This window comes from Aulonocara sp. 'chitande type north' Nkhata Bay, linkage group LG9 (genome assembly GCF_057382095.1).
Source record: "Aulonocara sp. 'chitande type north' Nkhata Bay isolate Kocher_YH1m ecotype deep benthic linkage group LG9, A_spYH_male_GT1.1, whole genome shotgun sequence".
NCBI classification, from domain to species: Eukaryota; Metazoa; Chordata; class Actinopteri; order Cichliformes; family Cichlidae; genus Aulonocara; species Aulonocara sp. 'chitande type north' Nkhata Bay.
The window spans coordinates 22,300,352-22,321,180 of NC_141352.1; the positions used below are offsets into that span (position 1 = coordinate 22,300,352).

Here is a 20,829-nt window from a genome sequence, read left to right on the forward strand (position 1 = left end):
GAAAAACTAAAAGAGCTTTGAAGCCCAGAGGGAATTTTATTTATAGATGCAGACAGTGCTTAGAATTCAGTCTAGAAGCCGAAGGGAGCCTTTAGTAATGATATAACCCAGACAAGCTGAACATCTGATGCAATAAGCTACCAAATGGGCACTTTAAATAGACTTGTCATTTGTAATCAACAGTAACTGTAAAATACACGATGCGCATGTCAGCGTAACCCAGGATCAGTGTGATTCAGACAGCGGTCTACTTAAAATAATCTGAAGATGACTTTTCGAAGGACACAGAGCTGGCAGTGCAGTGCGGTAAATTGAGCACGTCTGCCATTCAGTAATGACTCCCATCTGCTTGGGCTAGCGTTCGCAGCGAAGCAGCTGATTAAAAATGGCCTCAGCACTGCAGCCCCCCCCCCACACACACACACACACACACCCCCAATCCTAGTCAAAACAGAAGTTAAGATGGAGCTGCTTAAAGGCCCCCAGAAATGAGCCACTCTAGTATGTTGGGAAGTCGTGCGAGGGCGGGGCGCTGGGAGATGTCTGATCTCGTCAGGTCACGGCGGAGCAGGCGAGCAGAATGCAGGCATGTAGACTGTACTCGCTGAGAGGGGCGGGGCCAGATGACAGCGGGACTCAAGGACTTTTCTAGATCCTACTTTTTCCTAGGGGACAGACTCGAGAAGTTTTCACCGTTGTTAAAAGGAGCAGATCTAAATTTAGGTATCGACAAAAGTTCTGTGAAGATCAGTATCTCAAAGCTACGTGGCTGTTATGAAAGAACAAGCTGGAAGGGGATAAATGTTCATCTATGCCATATGCAGAGCCTGCTACCCGAACAAGGTCTTCAGCTCTACAAAAGAAAACATCAGCTATTGACATAACTGAACAATTAAGCGATTAATCAAATTAAAGTGTATTAAACAGCCGGGTGCAGCTTCTGGGGACTACCTGAGGGTCTGGGGAAGTCCCCAGGTTCCTCCCAGTCCTGTTCTTGTGTTTGCATTTGCAAACAGGAACTCCTGAGTGAAGTAACAGCCAGCAGTTGGTAAAGCAACAACACCTCTTTTTGTGGTCTTTCATTTTCTTGTAATCCTCCTGTAATTCTCTCTATACTGCTTTTTCTGTAGTGGATGCTATCAGCAGGTTTTCTCCTTCAGTCCTTCAAGATCAACTTTTTTTTTGTTCCTGTTTTCTTCCATTTTTAAAGGCTAAAATTTACGTGTTTTGTCTGATGTTTTATCCATGTTTACACGTTCCCCTTTTTTTTTTTTTTTTTTTAAATCGCATTTGCAGGTGCCATATTCATGTCTTCAAACTATCCAGGCCCCCTAAGTGTGGACCAAACATTCCATCATCGTTACTCTCATGCTGGAAAAGGCTTAAAAACACACTCAAAATAAATGGAGTGCTACTTTTCACAATTACTGGATCCATAAAAAAGCATGTCCATAAACATAGGAAGTTTTTTTCAGTCTTTAATAATGCATAATCTGTGGTCTATGACATGGTTTTCTTTCTATGGTAATATTAAGATGTCACCTTGGAGCTTAGGTAAGCTAATTACCTGTTAAGTTTCAGCATTATAATAAAAATTAATCCAACTATGCACAGTCCAACTTTTGCCACTCCTAAATTTTTGACTTCTGGTCAAAATCTGTATAAAGATATGAGCTTTGAGTCTAAAGGTTTGTTCTAAGAAATGTACATTTTTATACTGAAGCCAACTTTAGTGTTGGTGTAGCAGGATATTACTGTCCCCGATATACAAAATTTGTGATTTTTTTTTATGTTATTATCTATTCTTGTGACAAATTTTAGGATTTCCCATGTATACGTCTGGATTTCAGTGCAGTAAAACGTGTCCGCTCATTCCAAATGCATAGGTTCTCCTCTTTCAGGGAGTCCTGTTTGGATATCACCATCCTGGCGCCTGAAGCCTAAAATCCAGGCAGGGAAATAGAGCAGCGCTCGAGACTGAGATTTGACCTACTTTGTTACATAACAGCCATCACCATCCACATGAAGGACACCGGCTCTCCCCGTTAGTCATTAAGACAACAAAACTGCACAGACGTTTCAGCAGCTCACACTAATCTACAATTCCAAGCGCGGTGTCGCACACAAGATCGTTTTAGCTCTGAAAGAAATCTCAGAGAACACCTGAGTTCGCTCCACTTGAAACGGTGCGTGTCTGAGGCTCAGTGATGAAGATCTCAGAAGCAGTGATGTAATTTTTCCTGGCCTACATAACACGGTTACTGTAGAGACGGCGCAGACAGACGCATACCTAATCTCTGCGAGAACTCGTAGAACTTCTTCAGCTTTCCCACCAAGGGGACCACGGCCGCCCACGCCTTCTCCTGCAACGCCTCATCGTTTGGATTCTGGATCGCCTGGAAAGAAATACATCACGGGTGTCAAACTCATTTATGCTCATGGGGCACATACAGCCCAGTTTTATCTCTGGGCTGGAGCAGAAAAACCACTGGATTATAATGTAAAAAAGAAAAGAAGGGGGGGGGACCCTCTTTCTTTTACCGTAACGAAATGTTAAAAGAAAATGAGTCACATATTTACAAATTACTTGATGCCTCTTAAGAAAAATAAGAGCAATCTCAACGAGTCTGTGTTTTTCATATTTTCCATTTTCTGTCATTACATAGAAACAAAACAGGTCCTTGACAGACCACTTTGGTGTGGTACAGCAGGCCAGAGGTAAAGTCTTCATCAGTAAGGAGACAATTAAACTGATCAGGGCTCTGGCTTGGATGAAATCAGCAGTTACAGATGCTGAACACCAAAATGAGATACGAGAAGCTGAAATTAAATAAATTTTAACGGTTCATTTGTAGGTCGAGTCTTTAAAAACAGACTGAGGCTAAAAGACAGAACTGATTTAATGGCCCATGAAGGTCATTCCTTTGATCTTTGAATCCAAAATTGATCATCTGCTTTATTCTGCTCATTTGTGTTAGAAAAAAATGATACAAATTCCTAAAGCAACACCTGATAAAGGACAAGCGACACCTCCACCACCTCATAAATGCACGTCTCCTTGTAATTCTGCATGAGTGTGTCCTGCGATGAAGGGGTGGATGAACGTACCTCTCGGATGTCCGGCCCCGCTCCCTTGTAGGCCTGCAACTCGTCCAGGATCGCCTTCGCGTCCTTCAGCACCACATCCACCTCTTCCCAAATCTCTCGCTCTGCTTCTGTGGGCTGGGCATCTGCAGAGGACACGCACCAAAAAAAAAAAAAAAAAAAAGGACCAACAACAAAGTCAGCTGGGCAAATCTGATTGGGATCTCATCCATATTCACACTGACTCAACATAAAGTAAAATACAGCTCTAGGACATCTACCACACCCTCAATATCACAGAAAGTTTAATGAGCAACTTTCAATTATGCAAATGAAAGTTCAGTCAAATAATCGTCTCTTCCCACTGCTTCCCATTAAGTTTTAACACCACCCACTTTTCCCGGCCGAGAGCAGGGAAACAGAGGAAGATAAGAGAAGACGAACAGAATGAGTTATCTCAAAATTTGTAAAAGCTCCAGCCATACAGTTTCAGGGTTTTTATTTTGGCTAACATTATTACCAAATGTAACAGCATGGCATGGAGTGTGTGTCTGTATTAGTGTGGGAAAATGCAGTCCTGGAGACACAGCCTGCAGTGGGAACTACCACAAAAAGCAGTTTTAAGCAGGTGCTGGCAGGTGTTTGTCTGCCGGCAGACAGTTTTGTTTTATTTTTCCCCCACCAACACAAAAGTGCTGCAACCACACAAGATCCAGCCACAAGACTTCACAGGTGTGTAGCTGACTTCAAAGTCATGGTAGAGTTCGTAGGTGGGTGCAGTCCGACTGAGTTAAAGGTGTCAGAAGTAGGCAGACTTACAGGCCAGTGCCATGTTCTTTTATCATTTAGAGAAGGAGCTACACCCGTTTTATCTTCAAACCTGCTTTAATTCTTCACAGCACCGATTCAACAAGATGCTGGAAACATTCCTCCGAGCATTTGCTCCATATTGATGTGACAACATCACGTCAATGGTTCCGGCAGATTTGTAAGCTGCACATTTGAGGACATAACTCTGTCATGTTCAAGAAACCAGTTTGAGATGATTTGATCTTTGGGAGATGGTTCGTTTTCCTGATAGAAGCAGACATTGCACAAAAGATAATGAGAGACAATGGGGTCATAATGGACATGGTCAGCAACAACACTCAGGGAGGCTGTCGTGTTTAAATGATGGTACTAAGGGGTCCAAAGTGTGCCGACAACATATCCCCTCACCATTACACCACCGGCCCAGACTGAACTGTTGATACAAGGCAGGCTGGATCCATGATTTCATGTTGTTCATGTCAAATTCTGACCCTACCATCAACATCTAATGACAATTTTTTTTTAAAACTTATCAGTCCAGGAAACATTTTTCCAGCCTGTGTGATCTCTAACTTCATTTTAAACCCAGATGTTGTAGCTTGCTGCTTCAGGGTGCGTTCAGAGATGCTGTTCTGATCCTCGGTTTGAACTTTAGGTTGTCTTGACTACTTGTCCAAGAGCCCTGAGCTGCTGTCATGTGATTGGCTCATTAGACATTTGTGTTAATATGCAGCTAAAGAGGTGTAAATAGTGAAGAGGCCAGTGAATATGAACCAAGCCATGGATCTGGAGAACTGTTCATAAGGATACATTTTATTTTTAAACATGAAACTAGTTAAAAAATAGTTTTTATTCATTTTATTTTAAAGTAGTTATTTCTATTTGCTCTTCAGAAATAAAATTTCAGCCTCTAACAGCATTATTAAAGAAAAACTTCATACAGCATTGCTCAGTATTGTAAAGCATTAGTTGTATATAAAACGGTGGTATTCTTTCAGTATAAAAACCACCTCCAAACACTGAGCTCTATGAGAAGCCGTTTCCTCTGAAGGTATGACTGACTCTCTGGGTTTGCCAAGTGTGAGAATAGCACTGCACAGGTTCAAGCCACGCTGAGGGCCCTTAGGCTACACCACAGCCCGACTTCAGTGCTTTATATTTGGGGAGGGGGCACTGCTGCACCTCTGCCCTGATTGATATTCTGCACACATTCCAGCATGGAAAAGGCAGGTTGATGGAAAAGAGCAGCAGCCCTAGTGGTAGATTTGATTCCTTTTGCCGCTGGGAGGAACAGTGTAAAAGATAAGTGGTGGTGAAAAGATTTAAGTTTTGGAGTTTTGGAGCTGGTAATGTTATGGTAAAATATCCATGTGATCCATATTGGGAGAGATGTGGAGAAATTACTTAAAAAGAAAACTCACTTTCAAAATCGAGGAAAAAATTGGGCTCCTGTTCCAGATCTGTGCATGTCAAAACTTTCAGTAGGTTCCCCATGTTATGATACCTGTTGAGAGAGAAAAAAAGAAGAAGAGAGAAATCAATAAAAAGAGAAGAAGAAGAAGAGTGCAGCAGTGAAGTGAGCAGGTGGTGATGCATTGTTGTATCCATGCACCTCACTCCCGCTCTGCTTCACTGCTCTGGTGCCTGTATGAACTCAGTGATACCCCAGATGTGCCCACCGTTCACATACACCAGCACTCCCCTCGGACACTCCCCAGTGTGTGTTTCCTGCACCCAGGCTCTCACCAACCAGATGTCAAACCAAAAAAAGGCCCCAAAAATAAAAAACAGTTTGACTTCTGCTTTGCTAAACTTCTTCCCAGCATTGGCAAACCTTTACGGGCAGCCGCATGCAAACTAATCCATTTTACCATCGTCCGCAGGGATATCGCTCATAATTTATGTTATGCATGAAGTATGTAACTGTTTGCTGCACAGTGCATCCAATCAAACATTCATAAAGGCCTTCTCTGTTTACTGTAAGTGAATCAGACTTAGAGCAGTACTAAGAAATTCACTTAATAGTCTCTGCACAATCAGATAATGCAGCTGCCCAAACATCACATTAATATTAAACATGCCTTGGCAATGCAAACATGTACGATGAATGTGGTACAGTAAACAAAACACTTGCACTGTGCTACAGCAGTAAATATAAGGCCAGAGTTACAGTTTTGCAATCCATAAATTTGCAAGTTGAGTGAATTTCCTCATCAGACGATGACTGCGAGGCTCCGTGTCTACCAGGTTTGGACCACCTGGATTTGTCCACAAGATGCTATGCTACAAGGCACCAACCACAGCCTCGAGAAAACTACAATAGGATCGAGTACTTGTCTGTGGTGTCTGTAGAGAGTGTAGCTATAATCCCAGCCTAAGACAGCAGCATGATACAGAAACCTAAAGCATATATTTTTTTAATATTTATTAACCAGTGACCATTGCACCTTTTTAGAGCATAAGGCAGGGGTGTCCAGCTCCAGGCCTCAAGGGCCAGTGTACTGCAGGTCAGGTTAGATGTGTCCTTGATCCGACACAGCTGATTTAAATGGCTAAATTACCTCCTCAACATGTCTTGAAGTTCTCCAGAGGCCTGGTAATGAACTACTTATTTGATTCAGGTATGTTGACCCAGGGTGAAATCTAAAACCTGCAGGACACCCCTGGCATAGGGTATCAAAGTGGACCTCTTAAGCTCATTTCTAGCTTCACGTTTGGACTCCACTGGAGTAGCTTTGCATGATTCGTGGTTCAAAATAATCCTTGGGTCAGTCTGAAATGAGCTGGTTTAGCTTTCCTCCCTTTAAGTTTCTTCTGATTCGCTGCTCCCCATTAAGGTTTGAACAGCAGCTGTTTAATATGATCCATATAATCCATCCTTCCATCAAACAAAGCACAACAGGTCATTTGTACATCTTCTTCATGGTTTCTAAGACTAATAAACTGTACAGGACAGGCACCAGTTTAGCTCACAAGGTGAGCAGGCGACCATACGCCCCAAGGCTGAAATGCAGCAGACCAACCAGAAGCTCGTGCATTTTCACCTCAGTTGCTCTCTCTGCTTTCCTGACCCACTCTCTACTAAACTGTCTACTAAAGCAAAAAGCTTCAAAAACCTCTACAGAACAGAAAGTGAACCAGACAGGATCACAATCGTGGTCCAGCTAAGAACGGGAACCAAATCCAAACAGCATCCCTCCAAGTTTGTCTCTTCCTGTGATCAATGCTGCTTAGCAGTGTTTCTGACAGTCACATTACACAACAATGAGCTCAAATTCATTTCAGTGGAGCTTCTGCACACCTGAGCCACGTGCAAGCTTCTTCTTTTTTTTTTAAATGTACTCTGATAATAAAACAAACGAGTTCCTGCTTAACTCATTCACTGCCAGTAGGGCTGGGCGATATGACCCAAAATTCATATCTCGATATTTTTTAGCTGGATGGCGATATAAGATATATATCTCGATATTTTTTTTAAGCCATAAAGTAAGAACAAAAAGAGTTCTTAGTCAAAGCTGTGTCCCAGATGTCACACAGGCACTTTTATTAACATACAGCACAGATGTACATGAAAAATTACTCAAAATTAAATTATGAGCATTCATTAAATAATAATGCTCCATAAATAAAAGAAAACAAGGTTGTTTTTGTGCTAAACAAAGAGCTCACAATTGTGCAGTCAAAATGTAAACTAAAAGACGCTGAGCGTAATAACAAAGACAGACAGATTTTACAGCTGCTCTGTTCCCAAGTTTTACTGTGTGACTGATAGCCTGGAGTTTGAAATCCGCTTCATAACCACGTCTCTTACAGGTGCCATTTATGGTCCTTATACACACACAATACGGTAATATTACGTTGATGCACAGTACGTATCACTCCGCGAAGCTCCTCGGTAGCCGTAATGCGCCGACAATCTATCAAGCGGTGCAGCTCCGTAGCTTACCAAAGTCGTACTCAAACATTTTTGACAGATTGCTGAACGCCGTGTACCACATAAAATCGGTTCGCGGCCACCAAGCACAACCAGAATTCATACATAAGGCGCGCTATCAACTTTTGAGAGAATGAAAGGATTTTAGGGTTAGCGCTGTTAGCTCGTTAGCGCGGTTAGCTCGTTAGCATGTTTAGCTCGTTAGCACGTTGACGCCGTCCAGCCCCACGCATGGGGCGACGCGCAGTAACTCGTTAACGGAGATTTGCCGTGTCCGTCTTGTCGCTGCCTGCACGTGAAGCGATGGGGGAGGAGGGGGAGTTGTCTTCAGTGAAGGCGAGGCGGAGTAACGTTGCGTAGAGACAAAAGTGGACGAAAGAGAGGCAAACTTGCGGCTCCACAACTATAATTATAACGTAACATAGACTATATCGATATAAAGGATATTGTCACATCTTATATCTCGTATAAAAATATATCGATATGTTTTAAAAACTCGATATATCGCCCAGCTCTAACTGCCAGCCATTGGCAGTGAATGAGTTAAACCCATTGACTCATTCACTGCAATTGACGGCTATAGACGTCAATGGCAGTGAATGAGTTAAAACCTAGGTGTGCCAATTTCTTGCTGTACAGAAAGCTGATCAGTGAGAGTCAAAGAATTTGGCCTGTAAGCAGAAATAATAACATCATTGATATCATTAAAACTGATCAATGGTCAGCGTGGTCAGTGTTAAGCTTTTTGTTTTAAGTGCCTTAAACTATTAAGATTAACTGGGTAAACAGATGTTAAATGGAGTACAGATAGAGCAGCACCAAAACCAAAGCAAAGCCTGAGCACAGAATCTGTATTTGCAGGGACATAAAGACACCGCAGTCCAATTATCCAGAATTGAGATCAGCTGGAGATTTCTGCACCAGCAAGGATGGTGGTTAACTTCCAGGAGATAAATCTCATTTAGAGACAAACTTTTTAAGCTAGCTAACCAGATTTTACTGGTTATTCTATTAACTTAAAGTTTCAAAGGAAAATGTTAATTCTGCTCAAAAAATGAATATGCCCAAAATAGGTGACCAGACGCATTTGAAGACAGGAGCTGAGATTTGTTTAGAGACTTGCTACCAGAAGTGAGTCATACTTTTATACAACTACAGCACCAGGGTTTCTGATCCTTGGAGGAAGATGTTTTTGCCACACCCGTAGGAAAACCAGAGCACTGCAATACAATTATATGTTTAAGTTTTGTTTGCCTATAATGGGCAAAAAAAAAAAAAAAAAGGAGAGCAGGACAATGAAAAGATTTCTGTCAAGTGTGTTTCTGGAAACAAACTCCTAACTTTACTGCAGGTAGGCCAATCAAAGTCACACAAATTTACCAGTGTGCCCTCACTCACTGTTAACTGGAATTTGTTACCACCCAGTATGATTTATGGTTATTTATGTAGGGCCTGTGAAAACGACCCAGTTTTTGTGGCTATGATGATCTTCAAGTGCTTTGCAGGTATGAGGAGGCGACGAAGACCCACACATACAGTATATATACTGTATATGTACACACACACACACACATTCTCACAAGTCAGCTGCGAGTTGTGCAATGAAAAGCGACACCCTTGCGCCGCTCTCTGCTGTCAATCCTCCGACTCCTCGAAAGCGCAGAGCTACAGAGGCTGACAGACATTTGATAAGTCAGAGATCTGCTACAGTTTGTAGAGAGAGAAACGGTGGCAGCCTTAGCCCTCGGTGACGGGGTGGAGATGGACGGGCTTTGCGAGAGAGGGGTCGGGGCAGAACAGTGACGCAATTCAATTTTGGCAGGCAGATGTCACCCGAGATGAGTGGCAGGTGAAGAGCCAAAACGTTCGAGCGAGGGGCTGCAGAGACGGGGGCAAATCACGCCAGCGCAGGTGATTCTGGAAGACAGGGAGGTGCTGCGACAGAGCAAAGTACACACTCAGCAGTCAGGAGCAGAGGTTGAGACGGGGCGCTTTTAAAATGCATGAGATGCATCGTGTAGGGAGGATTCTTGAATGTTGAAAACCGAGCACTGGGTCATGTCCCCTTTTTTTTTTTTTTTTTTTTTTTCGAAGTGCGATGAGCAGACAGTTTTTAAATGACTGAATGACGAGTTGAAGCTGAATTTGTCCAAGTCGTCATTTGCCCTGTTTTGTTTTTATTTAGTTGTTTTGTTACAAGTAATAGATTATATCAAAAAATAAATATTTGGTAGTAGGAATCCTAAATTTAACTTGAATATATTCTAATAAATATTTGGTGTGCATTTAAAATGAGCTTCTCTCTGATTTCCTGTGCATCAGCATGAAATCAGTGGATGAACAGTGATATTTTTTTTAACTTTTATTTACTTCAAAAGCGCCTCTACAAACTGTGTCACCAGCCAAATCCACAGACCACCTGCAAAGCCCCACCTGCCTTGTCCGGTCTCATCAAACTACCCTCCTCTAATGTGACCTGAATGTCTGACCGTGCCAACGCCAGCACCTCACTGGCTGTCGGAAAGCGGCACCTGATGCAGCCTCGGAAAGCGATGAGAGCTGTCACCGACTTCACCCTGCTGGATGATGTGGGCACTACCCCAACACCATCTCCATCATCATTATCTTCTACTGCCACCTTTCAGCTGCTCGCTGACTGGGCAGAGCAGCCTGGGCTTGCAGCGCTTCAACGAGGGCACTGGCAGCCTTGCAGGCCCGGCGCTGCTCCCCTGTGCCGTTTAAAATGAGGTCATTTAAAGGACGGGGATTTGCGTGGCTGCGTTTCAAAGTCCACTAGAGAATCTTAAAGTCCAGAGAAAAGAAAAAAAGAGCAAATTAAATCTGTCCATTATGCAAATTTCTTCCACCAAAATTCATCAAAAGAACCACTTACAGATAACTGACTTTGCTGTTTATTTGGACTTTTTCTTTAAAGATGTATTTCCAACAATTTGTGTAACTAAGTGTAACTGGTTGCTTAGTGATAGCGTAGTGAAGAAAGTGCAGACACTATATTAAAGAGAGTTTGAGCAGTACCCAGCAGTCCTGGCATGTCCTGGGCACCACAGAGAAGCCGACGACAATCTTGGTGTTGTTTTGAACCCCCCCGCTGAGACATCGCGTGCTCTCAATGAGGGTGGGAAGGGAGGGGAGGGCTGCCTCCAAGGCCAGGGGGCAGAATCTGACAAGCTGGAGCCCGCGCAGCTCTCCCATTGGCTGAGCCGGCCTAACCAACAGCTCGCTGTATCCATGGAGTCGAAAAAAATTTGGTGCCATTGAAAAGAATGCAGCAGCCAATCAGGTTCGAGCTCCCGGTGAAGAGCGAGTACAGTAGTAGTAAGACTTGAAAGCGCACGAATATATTAATACAGATGAGGTAATGCGCCAAAAACAGCGGATTAGCAGGATAGTAAAATCAACTACAGATGATGGAGAAGTGTCTGAACCCATCTGTTAGTGACTGGATTGGATGTGATTTCATTTTTCTGTGTAGCTCAGCAAATTCTCTAATTTTTATTAAAGATGAAAATCTAGTTTTACTGCTGAACACGTGCAGATCGTTGCAATAAAAACACGATAAAGGCGGACTTTCACACTGACACCCTGCCATTATTCCAGGAAAATGTCATCCGACTGAAGCTACAATCCAAAACAAATATGTGCAGATTACAGACAGTGGAGGGAGGTTCAAGCCCATTCGGTGAAGAGACCAAAACAGTGCCACGCCCATGCAGCAGCCTGACCTCAGAATGGCACTGCCTTTTTTTAAAAACATCTCCCAGCTCTGTGCCTCTCCATTTAATAAAAAGCGGGACAGGGCTGAAACCGAGCACTGCCGCAGCCATCCTTGCAGAAACGGCTCGGGGCAACTGGAAAGCTGGCTGATGCGAGGGAGGGATAGTGCTGACATTCCACTACTCGGCTGCAGCATGAGAATCCACGTGCCCCGCTGCTTTACTATGGAGGGAAAAACAACGCCCTCCCTTCCCCAGCCTCCGTGCGGAGCGTCACGTGGGCTCTGCCGTGGACGGGCTGAGAGCTTGCCTGGGGTGTCTGTCTGTGTTTGTGTGTGTGGATAGGGGTAGGAGTGGGGGTGGGATGGGGCAAGGCATGTGTGTGAGAGATGAGTGTGTTTATGTTTGCAATAAACACAGCCTGTAACAGGAAATGCAGAGCTCATTTTGATCAGGGTGAAATGATTAAAATATAAAACAAATGCAAAATAAAAGTGCAGGTATGGACGCGTGCTGAATATTATTGCGTGCGTGGAAGGGGAGGGATTTGAAGCGTCACACTGCGGCAGAGGCGGGCAGAACTAGGCAGCTTTAAACTTGACCTAGATTCCCCGGGTGACACGCCACATCGCATTAGCCCACTCGGCCAGACCTGGACCCGCCGGAGCTCGCTGACACTGGCCTGACTCGACAGGCAGAAAATGGGGGAGCACTTCCCAAATGGGACTGGCATGCGTCCCCATTTCCCCCTAACCCCCCCCCCCCCCCCCCCTCATCTCCTCCTCACCCCCCACCCACCCCAACTATCTCCTACCAATCTCACCCAGCTGACTAAAAATTGCTTGGGGGGGTGCAAGGTGACGAGAAAAAGGGAGGAGCAGCGGGGGCAGGCTACGATTTGTTTGTTTATGTGGGTGAACTCTCTGAACTCGTAGCCACGCCTCTGTATTGTTGCACCCGCGTAAACATCGGCTAATACCCCACTCACCCAGATTCGGGGCAAATCAAAACAAACCTACAGGAAGACAGACGGCGTCACTTGAGGTGACATCCGGTATCGGCCGTCTCGTCTTTCTCCAGCTAAAAACATCCCCTGTCGCCAACAGCTGTAACGAACTCAGTTATGAAAACTGCCGTTCTGTCCAGAGAAGCAGATCAGAGAGGAAGGATGAAAGCGGGAGCGCCTCATCCTCTGCTAAGCGCTGCTTTCTGGACGGCACCTGATGAAAGATGGAAACCATGGCAACAGGCAGATGCACCAGAGTCAGCTAAAACGCGGGCTTCATTGAGCTCTGTGGAGAGGCTCTTAGTGCCGCTCTTCAGTCACACCAACAGACAGGGAAGAGAGAGAGAGAGAGCAGGGCTCACAGGCTGGATGATGTTAATTTCAGATCAATCCTCCTTATTTTAAAAATATTCAAATCAGGAGGCTCAGTGACATTTGCATCATCTTTCATATAAATTTACTTTTTCATTTTCTGCTCCATCCACCTCAGAGCCAGGCCCTTCACACCCTCCCACTCTGCCCTTGAGAGTCCTCTGACTTCTTCCTGGTATGTGTGAGGAGATCATTAACAGGGAGTGGGGTTAGCATTGACTCGCTGTCCTGTTCTAAGTGCCACCTCCCTCGGGGCATCTGCCTCCTAAATCCATTCACATACATTCTCCCTCGTTCCTCTGCAGAAACAACGCCCCCACCCCACCCTAAACCATCATTACTTGCCTGACCTTTGACTGACTCACCAACATCAGCAGCATCTTTTAATCTTACTTACAAAAGCATTCGGGAAGAGATGAATTTCCAATTTAAGCCTAATTTCAATTTTAGAATCAAACATAATCCTTGCATGTTTTTTCCTCCTGCAGAATATTACCCCAACAGGATTTTGGGTGGGGCACAGAGGAGGTTTGGGAGTGATGATGAGTGTCAGATTGTAGAGAACTGACATTTATATTGAGTAGGAGGCGAGTGCCATCTGGAGGAGGAAAGCAGCTGTGCAGAGAAGGCAGGAAGGATGAGAGCCACTCCCAAAGCTTGTACCGGCACATTTATGCATCTTTTTGTTTACTTTTACAAATGCAAACAGGAAGTGGGAATATTTACAATAAACTGATTTTACTGTAAACTGTCTCTTGATGGAAACCCTGCAGAATACTTCTGCAAGGCTTGCAAATTTCATTTTACTAAGTTGGAGAGAAGGTCTGATGCCAGATCCAACAGCGCCATCCGGTGTTAACAACTATTTAAGGCTAAACGCTCCCATATCTCTTGGGGAAAAATGACACTATTTCCATTGACAAGAAATAGAAATAATATATGTCAGTTCCAAGTTTAAAACTAGCTTTCCACATGTTCGGTTTTTCTGGCGCATATGGCCGCAGTCTGCGAGCTTCCTGACGGAAAACCTGGGCAGGAAGTTACACGGCGTCAAGCCTCCAGCGGCATAAATAATAGATAACCTAGGAGAAGCTGGGGGCTTTTAACTGACATAACGAGCCACTCTACATATTACACCCTTTCAGACGCATCATCTCAAATGACCTAGTCAGAGGGTGGGGTTGGCTGAGAGCAGGAGGCCAGAACAGCTTCCATATAGTCAGGAGTGGAGAAACTGATATTCATTTAGTATGTAATAAATAAATAAATAAATAAATAAATAAATAATAATAACATCTTATTATGTGATCTACCAGCTGAATCACTTAAACTGGTCTAAAAACAGCTTCTATCTGTAATTTAGTGCAAGTTTAGAGCTATATATAGAAGACAATTACACATATTTTGCATTCATGTCCATAACAATAACACTTCAAGGCTTCACCAGCTGGGGGCAGTATTGATCCAATTATAAGAGCCAAGAACAGCTTCATCTATGGCTGCCACCTTCCCCCTGGTTTAAGCAGGGTTAATCCGCCCTTCCACACAGACCTCAGGCTGCTGCATTAACTCATTCCCTTTCTTCACGTATAGTCCATCACATGTTTGTTCCCCTGCACCGCTGCAGGGTCGTATACTGCACAGCAACCAAAACAGCAACCGTTCAGGCCGATTTAAGTGAATAGATTTGAGTCTCAATAAGGCACTGCAGAAGCATTAGCCTATACACACGCATACACACTACAAGCCTCACATGGGGACACACACTGACTTAGCAATCCTATATATGAACCACCTGAGGCTTAGCTGTCAAAGCAGCCTAGCATTCCAGCTCCACAGCTGAGCCAATCGAATGATAGCTGTGTGGCATGGTAACAATCTCCAAGGAGACACAGAGGAAAATACAACAGGGATGGGCACGCATACGAGCAGGGAGAGATGAACGACATAGCACTAAAATATTCGTCTAAAATCACCAGGAGTGAGTTTGAGTCCACAATTGACCAACTACTAAACACCGTCCACCACCAGAGCTGCCAGCTCATCACGTGACCCCGTGCCCTGTGGTTATATAAACACTCTGGCCTTGATGGGGGGGACAGGAAGCCGGGAGCACCTACATTACTCAACTCCTTTTTATGGCCCACAATGCATTTCATTTCCTGTGCCAGCATTACACATACACCCACAGCACTGCACATTAGGACTATAACAGGCATAGGTGCACCACAGGCGGTCTTACATAATGACATGTCTGTATTTGTGCACAGAGAGCTACTAATGCTTAAACGTCAATGAGATGAGGTGATGGTTGTCAGAAAAGTAGGCTGAAATTTTATGAACGCGGGCCATTACAGCAGTAGCTCTTCCACCAGCGACAAGAAGATAAATGGTGAAGATTTTCTAATTATTTTTACGAGTGAATGCACTTTTATGCTCAGAGATTTGTTAAATTGGGATAGTCTGAGGTGAAAAGACACAGAAACTCAAGCACCTAGTGACCTGGCCTCAATTTTCCCTTAAAAATGTGCTTTATAACCAATTTTCCCTGAGATCTGGCCTGAGAATGCAAAGTATGCCACTTCTGTTTGTGATTGAAGCCAAACTTTGTAATAGAAACAGCAGCTAACTGAATTTTCTCCCACCTATACTGATCCCACATTAGCATGGAAAAAAAAAACACTAGCAGTGGAAAGAAAGCAAAATGAACTGACTCAGCCTCTATTTAGGGAAATGCTTCCATTCAATTCAACGCGCTTCAGTATGTGCCAATGACCTAAACAACTGGAAAAATATAGTTACACAAATGAATGACGGCAGTATTTATGATGATCTCAAAAGCCTTTAAGCACCTGCAGTGAATGCAAATAAGGAAACATATCAGTTGTGAATATGTGCAGGTATAAATAGACATGCAAACAAAATAACAGCAGATAAGCAGATGGTAATCAGGGGTGGGAAAAGAAAGATGCTGAGGATAAAAATAGCTTCAATTTTTGCATTGATGAAAATGATGCACGTGTGCAACTTGCGGACTTTGAGTGGGAATTTTATACTGTTCCAATGGAAATAACCACAGACTAGCGTGCAGTATGAGGTTCAAAGCTAATATAATCATTGAGCAGTCTGACTTAGTGAGCACTGTCCGGACATGCATTTGCTTTGCAGAGTGAATTTCCTGCTTTGTGTTTACATGTTGCCACAACACGGCACAAAGATTTGTCATTGAAAGTTTAAATTATTATGAACCGTTCCAGTTTTTTCCCTATTTGATTAGCACATCAACAGAAAAGCATCTTTTAGGACTTACCAGCAGTGGAGCTGTGTGTCTGGCAGGAGCAGGGAGGCCCGGCCTGGCAGGTGGCCCCGGGGTCACAGTCCTCCAGCAGAGGTCAGCCTCTGAAACAAAGATCAACAGCAACAAAACATAAAACTTTACAATCTAGAGCTTGAAAAAAATCCTAAAAAACATCCGCAACTAGAGATAACAAGACGTGGCATCACTGCTCCTCCTGCAGACAAAGTTCAACTAAATTATTTGAAATGCACCAAAAAAAACAAAACAAAAACAAAAATAAAAAAAACTCCACAGCTAAGCAACTATTTTGTGCATTTTGACTTTACCAAAATTGGACAACACTACTGTTGCACACTTCACACATACTGGTTACACCCTTTAGAAATGACTGCCTGTCTTTGGGTTCCCTTTTAAAATGAGCTGTAGCACACAAAAAAGGAAACACAGCACTATGAGAGAAAATGCAAACACAAACAATAGGCAATAACTGGCCTGTTCTATCCTAATGCGACTACCTTGAGAAATATGGGCCAGAGTAAGTGAATTTTTAGAAAGGAGAAAAAAAGAAGCATGGAACAAACAGAATCGCATGAAAAAAAGCACACCACTTCCTATTGTGTAACACTTCCTCTGATTCACTTCAGGTTTTCTACAAGACTCCACGCTTCCTCCTGTAAGAGGACTACAGCACAACTCACTCACCCCACTCACGTTTGAGTCCTTTTATTGAGATGTGGAAACGCCTAAACCCGCCACATTAATAAGAAATCGAAGCGACTGAAACGTTTAGCACACGTTTTGTGCATCTGGTTGGTTCTTAGGTCTAAATAAGAAGAGAATAACCTCACGACTCTCAGTTTCAAGATTCAACAGTCTCTGCAAGCCACAAGCTCGTTTCACAAGTCATGCAGCCCTGATTGAGAGTGCACGCTCAGTAGACTGTGAGACCATTAGGACCGAGGCAGCTCTCTTCTCGCCAGCCTGCATACAAATGCACAGCGGTGGCATCAGTGCTGGTCATGCATGAATGTGATCAGACTTCAAACCCCAGAACCACAAGAACAGTGAAGCCTGAGAGAGACTTGTTGAGCAGAGGGCAAACGTGATGAAATAAGACACTGTCAAAGGGCTAAGCTACACACGAGAAACCAGAGAAGAAGAAAATAAGACTAAACAAGGAAGATACATTCTTGTGAACCTGAAAAAAGGGGGTGTAACAGCCTCTCCTATTTTACTTTTCTCCCCGTTAATGTAATGTGACTTGCTCTTAATCCAACAGAGCTGACATGCCATAGGAAACATTTGTAGCAGGGCATCATGGGAGTCCGCTATGCATCTCAAACACAGCTGGGGTCACAACATACAGCCAAATCATCGCTTGAATATCGCTTGAGGTTACATTTAAGCCTACATCATGCAGAGCAGTATGTCAGCTGTGGTGCTACAGTTAAGGTTTGGTTCTGTAATATCAAACAGTGCAAGTCAGCTGCTGAAGACACAGCATGGCAGGATATTTAATCAGCTACATTACAGCAGAGAGGCGTGGCAGTAAAAAAAAGACAGCATTTTGATATACTGTTAATAATAATCAAAGTGTTTTTATTGAGTTTTCAGAAAGCATACCATTCATACTTGATATACTGTTAGACTTGTGATTCTGCACAAGTCCCACAGACTATTAAAATTAAAGTTCCATTAGTCTTGCCATTGTAGATAGACTTTCATGCAAAATGTAATTAAAAATATTAAAACAATACTTGAGGAATAAGAAAATCCAACTACTCAGAAGTCTACTGTGCATAAACTGCTTCCTTTAAAGTCTGTGTATGCCAACTGTTCTGACTTAATACTAAATCAAGCCACGTCCTCCAGGGCTGGAAAATGAAGACAAATCTGTAGTGCCTGAAACTGCAGTTCCTCTAACAGCCACATGTGGCCGGCCCCATAAGTGAGTTTAGTGATCCCCATAGACCAGGGGTGGGCAACTCCAGGCCTTGAAGGCTGGTGTCCTGCAGGTTTTAGATCTCACCCTGGGTCAACACACCTGAATCACATGATTAGTAGGGGTGCAACAATACACAAAATTCAGGGTTGGTTCATACTTTGGTGTCAGGGTTCAATATTTTTTCGATACAAAAAAAATGTTCATGCCATTTTAATTTATTGAAATTATAAATATATATTTTAACTCAAAAGTACAGTTTTTAAATTGAATGTTGCTGAAATAAAGTAATAAAAAAAACAAATTTGATCAAGAAATCACTCATCTTTGGAAAAGAGTTTATTACAGAGAAATGGCTCGTTCCAATGATGATGTCAGTGTAAATGTGCAGTCATATTCCCACTAGTGCTGTCAGCGTTAATCTCGTTAAAATGACATTAACGTGGCCATAACGCAGCAAATCTCCGTTAACGCGTTACCGCGGATCGCCCTGTGCGTGGGGCTGGACGGCGTCAGCACGTTAACGAGCTAACTGCGCTAACGCACTAGTTGCCACCCATGTAATTGAGCATTGCGTGGCACATCAGACATACTGTTTTAAATTTGTCCATGACGCGTTTACCATCAGGGTCATACTTCACATGAAAACCAAAATAGTTCCAAAGGCCAGATCTGAATGAGGGTGGGGGAGGTTGTTGAGGCAGTTGCCATGTTGCAACTGCGCTGCGCTCAGTGGATCTGCGCTCGACAGTGCAGCCTAGGCGGAGTAGTCGAACGCAGATCCACTTAGCTCTCAACACAGACAGCATCGTCAGAAGAAAAGTTGATAAAATAAATTTAAAAAAATTTTATTGTTCGATACCAGTATTGTTGCACCCCATAATGATTAGTTCATTAGCAGGCCTCTGGAGAACTTCAGGACATTTTGAGGTCATTTAGCCATTTAAATCAGCTGTGTTGGCTCAAGGGTGCCCTCGAGGCCTGGAGTTTCCCTCCCCTGCCATAGACTCATGTTATAATCGCCACTCTCTTCATAACAATTCTAGTGAAGTGATTTTTTTTTTTTAATCACTTCACAACCTTGATACTGGAGTTGCCACATGTTGATGATAAATCAGTGGGTCACGTAGTTGTTAAGTCCATGTACTAAACACAAAGTGCAGAGGGGCTTAACCCAACACAGATTGTATTGTCTGATCGTGCTAGTGGATGGAAATTCATTTCCATTTTAAGGTAGACATTGTACAATAATACAGAGAAAATCCCAGCAATCACATGATGCTCTTTGAGCAAGCGCTTGGTGACAATGAGAAGGAAAAACTCCCTTTTAATAGGAAGAAACCTCCAGTAGAACCAGGCATCATCCAACATATCACTGTGGTTGTGTTAGAGCCAGAGTTGTGACTGTACAAAACTTCATCAGAATCCATTCAACTGATGAGACATTTACATGTGAAGAAAGCACTGGAGTGCAGGCGAGCTGCTAGCTTGGCTAAAAAGTCAAGCACATAGGTTAGATGCTACTTCATAGTGCTTTGTTACAGCTAATACAATAAATACGAGGCTGCCCAAGCTCTCTCTCTCTCGCCTGTAAATTAAATCAGATTATCCTGGGGCAAATGACTAAGATCAGTTCTTCTAACCACCACCATGCTTTTGAGGTGCATGGCTCAACCTGTGAGTGCAGAAGTACACAGTCATTCACTTGAGTGCTGCTGCAGGAAAAGACCCACACGATGAGCTCATTCAGCGCACTCAGGCTGTGTGTGAGCATGTGTGTGAGCATGTGTGCGAGCGGTGATTCAACTTTGCTCACTCCTCCAAGCAGCGTTTAAAAAAAAAAAAAAAAAAAAAAATCAAAGCAATCAGAGACAAAACAGTTAACAGTTAACCGATGTGGGCGTTTCACAGTTTGGGGTTTTAGTCACCTCAGAGGCAGCTACGCTTTTCCCAACAGGTACTTCATCCGAACATGGTCAATCTAAATAAAACCAAGACAGAAGGAGCGGCTAAATGCAATTTTCATTACACTCCAGTTACAAACATAAACAAAAACTCCAGCGAACTACATGCTGGAGTGGCATGGCAACGAGCTTTCTCCTAACCATGTGCTCACTTCCTGCTCCTTCATTTATTTCCTTGTTTTGATTATGAAAAAACAAAAAAGGGGGGCAGGGTCGCTGCATACCAGAGCTGGATTGGTCTGTTCTGCACAGTGTATAAAATATTACAGTTTTGCTGTTGGATCACAAAAGCTCCAACAATAAGTGCTTGTGTAGCAAACTCATATTGGACTGTGCTCTCTCGGATTGCAGGAGCAATAAGCTAACACACCGTGTACACTTGTTTGGCTTTAATTCTACTCAGCCACATGAAGGACTCAATAAATGTGGGACAGCGTGTGTGGCCCTGATGCTGTGTGCACTACAAACACTAAAACATGTGCTGCATAAGGTAATCAGTGAGATTTGGAGCACATCGGGTTGTCATCCACATGGATAAAACCAATTTTGAGCTTCAGATGTTTCAGTTGTAAAAGAATATTTGAACTGCCTAAGCCATCGGAGGCCTTTGTGTGGAGCTTGCATGCATGGCTCTGCCATATCATACCATTCACGGTAATACCGGTATAATGTTGGGCAACGATAA

The 20,829-nt window shown here is 43.4% G+C and overlaps 1 protein-coding gene across 1 annotated transcript in view; it reads right to left on the reverse strand.

The window, feature by feature from the left end:
• cyribb (CYFIP related Rac1 interactor Bb) overlaps positions 1–20,829 on the reverse strand; it is a 48,781-nt gene that overhangs the window by 17,654 nt on the left and 10,298 nt on the right. The window contains exons 2-5 of the mRNA XM_086306538.1: positions 16,251–16,339; positions 5,316–5,398; positions 3,109–3,230; positions 2,291–2,396 (exon numbers count right to left, since the gene is read on the reverse strand). Coding sequence (XP_086162664.1) covers positions 2,291–2,396; positions 3,109–3,230; positions 5,316–5,388 — 301 coding nt within the window. The 5' untranslated portion in view covers positions 5,389–5,398; positions 16,251–16,339. The remainder of the gene's footprint in view (positions 1–2,290; positions 2,397–3,108; positions 3,231–5,315; positions 5,399–16,250; positions 16,340–20,829) is intronic.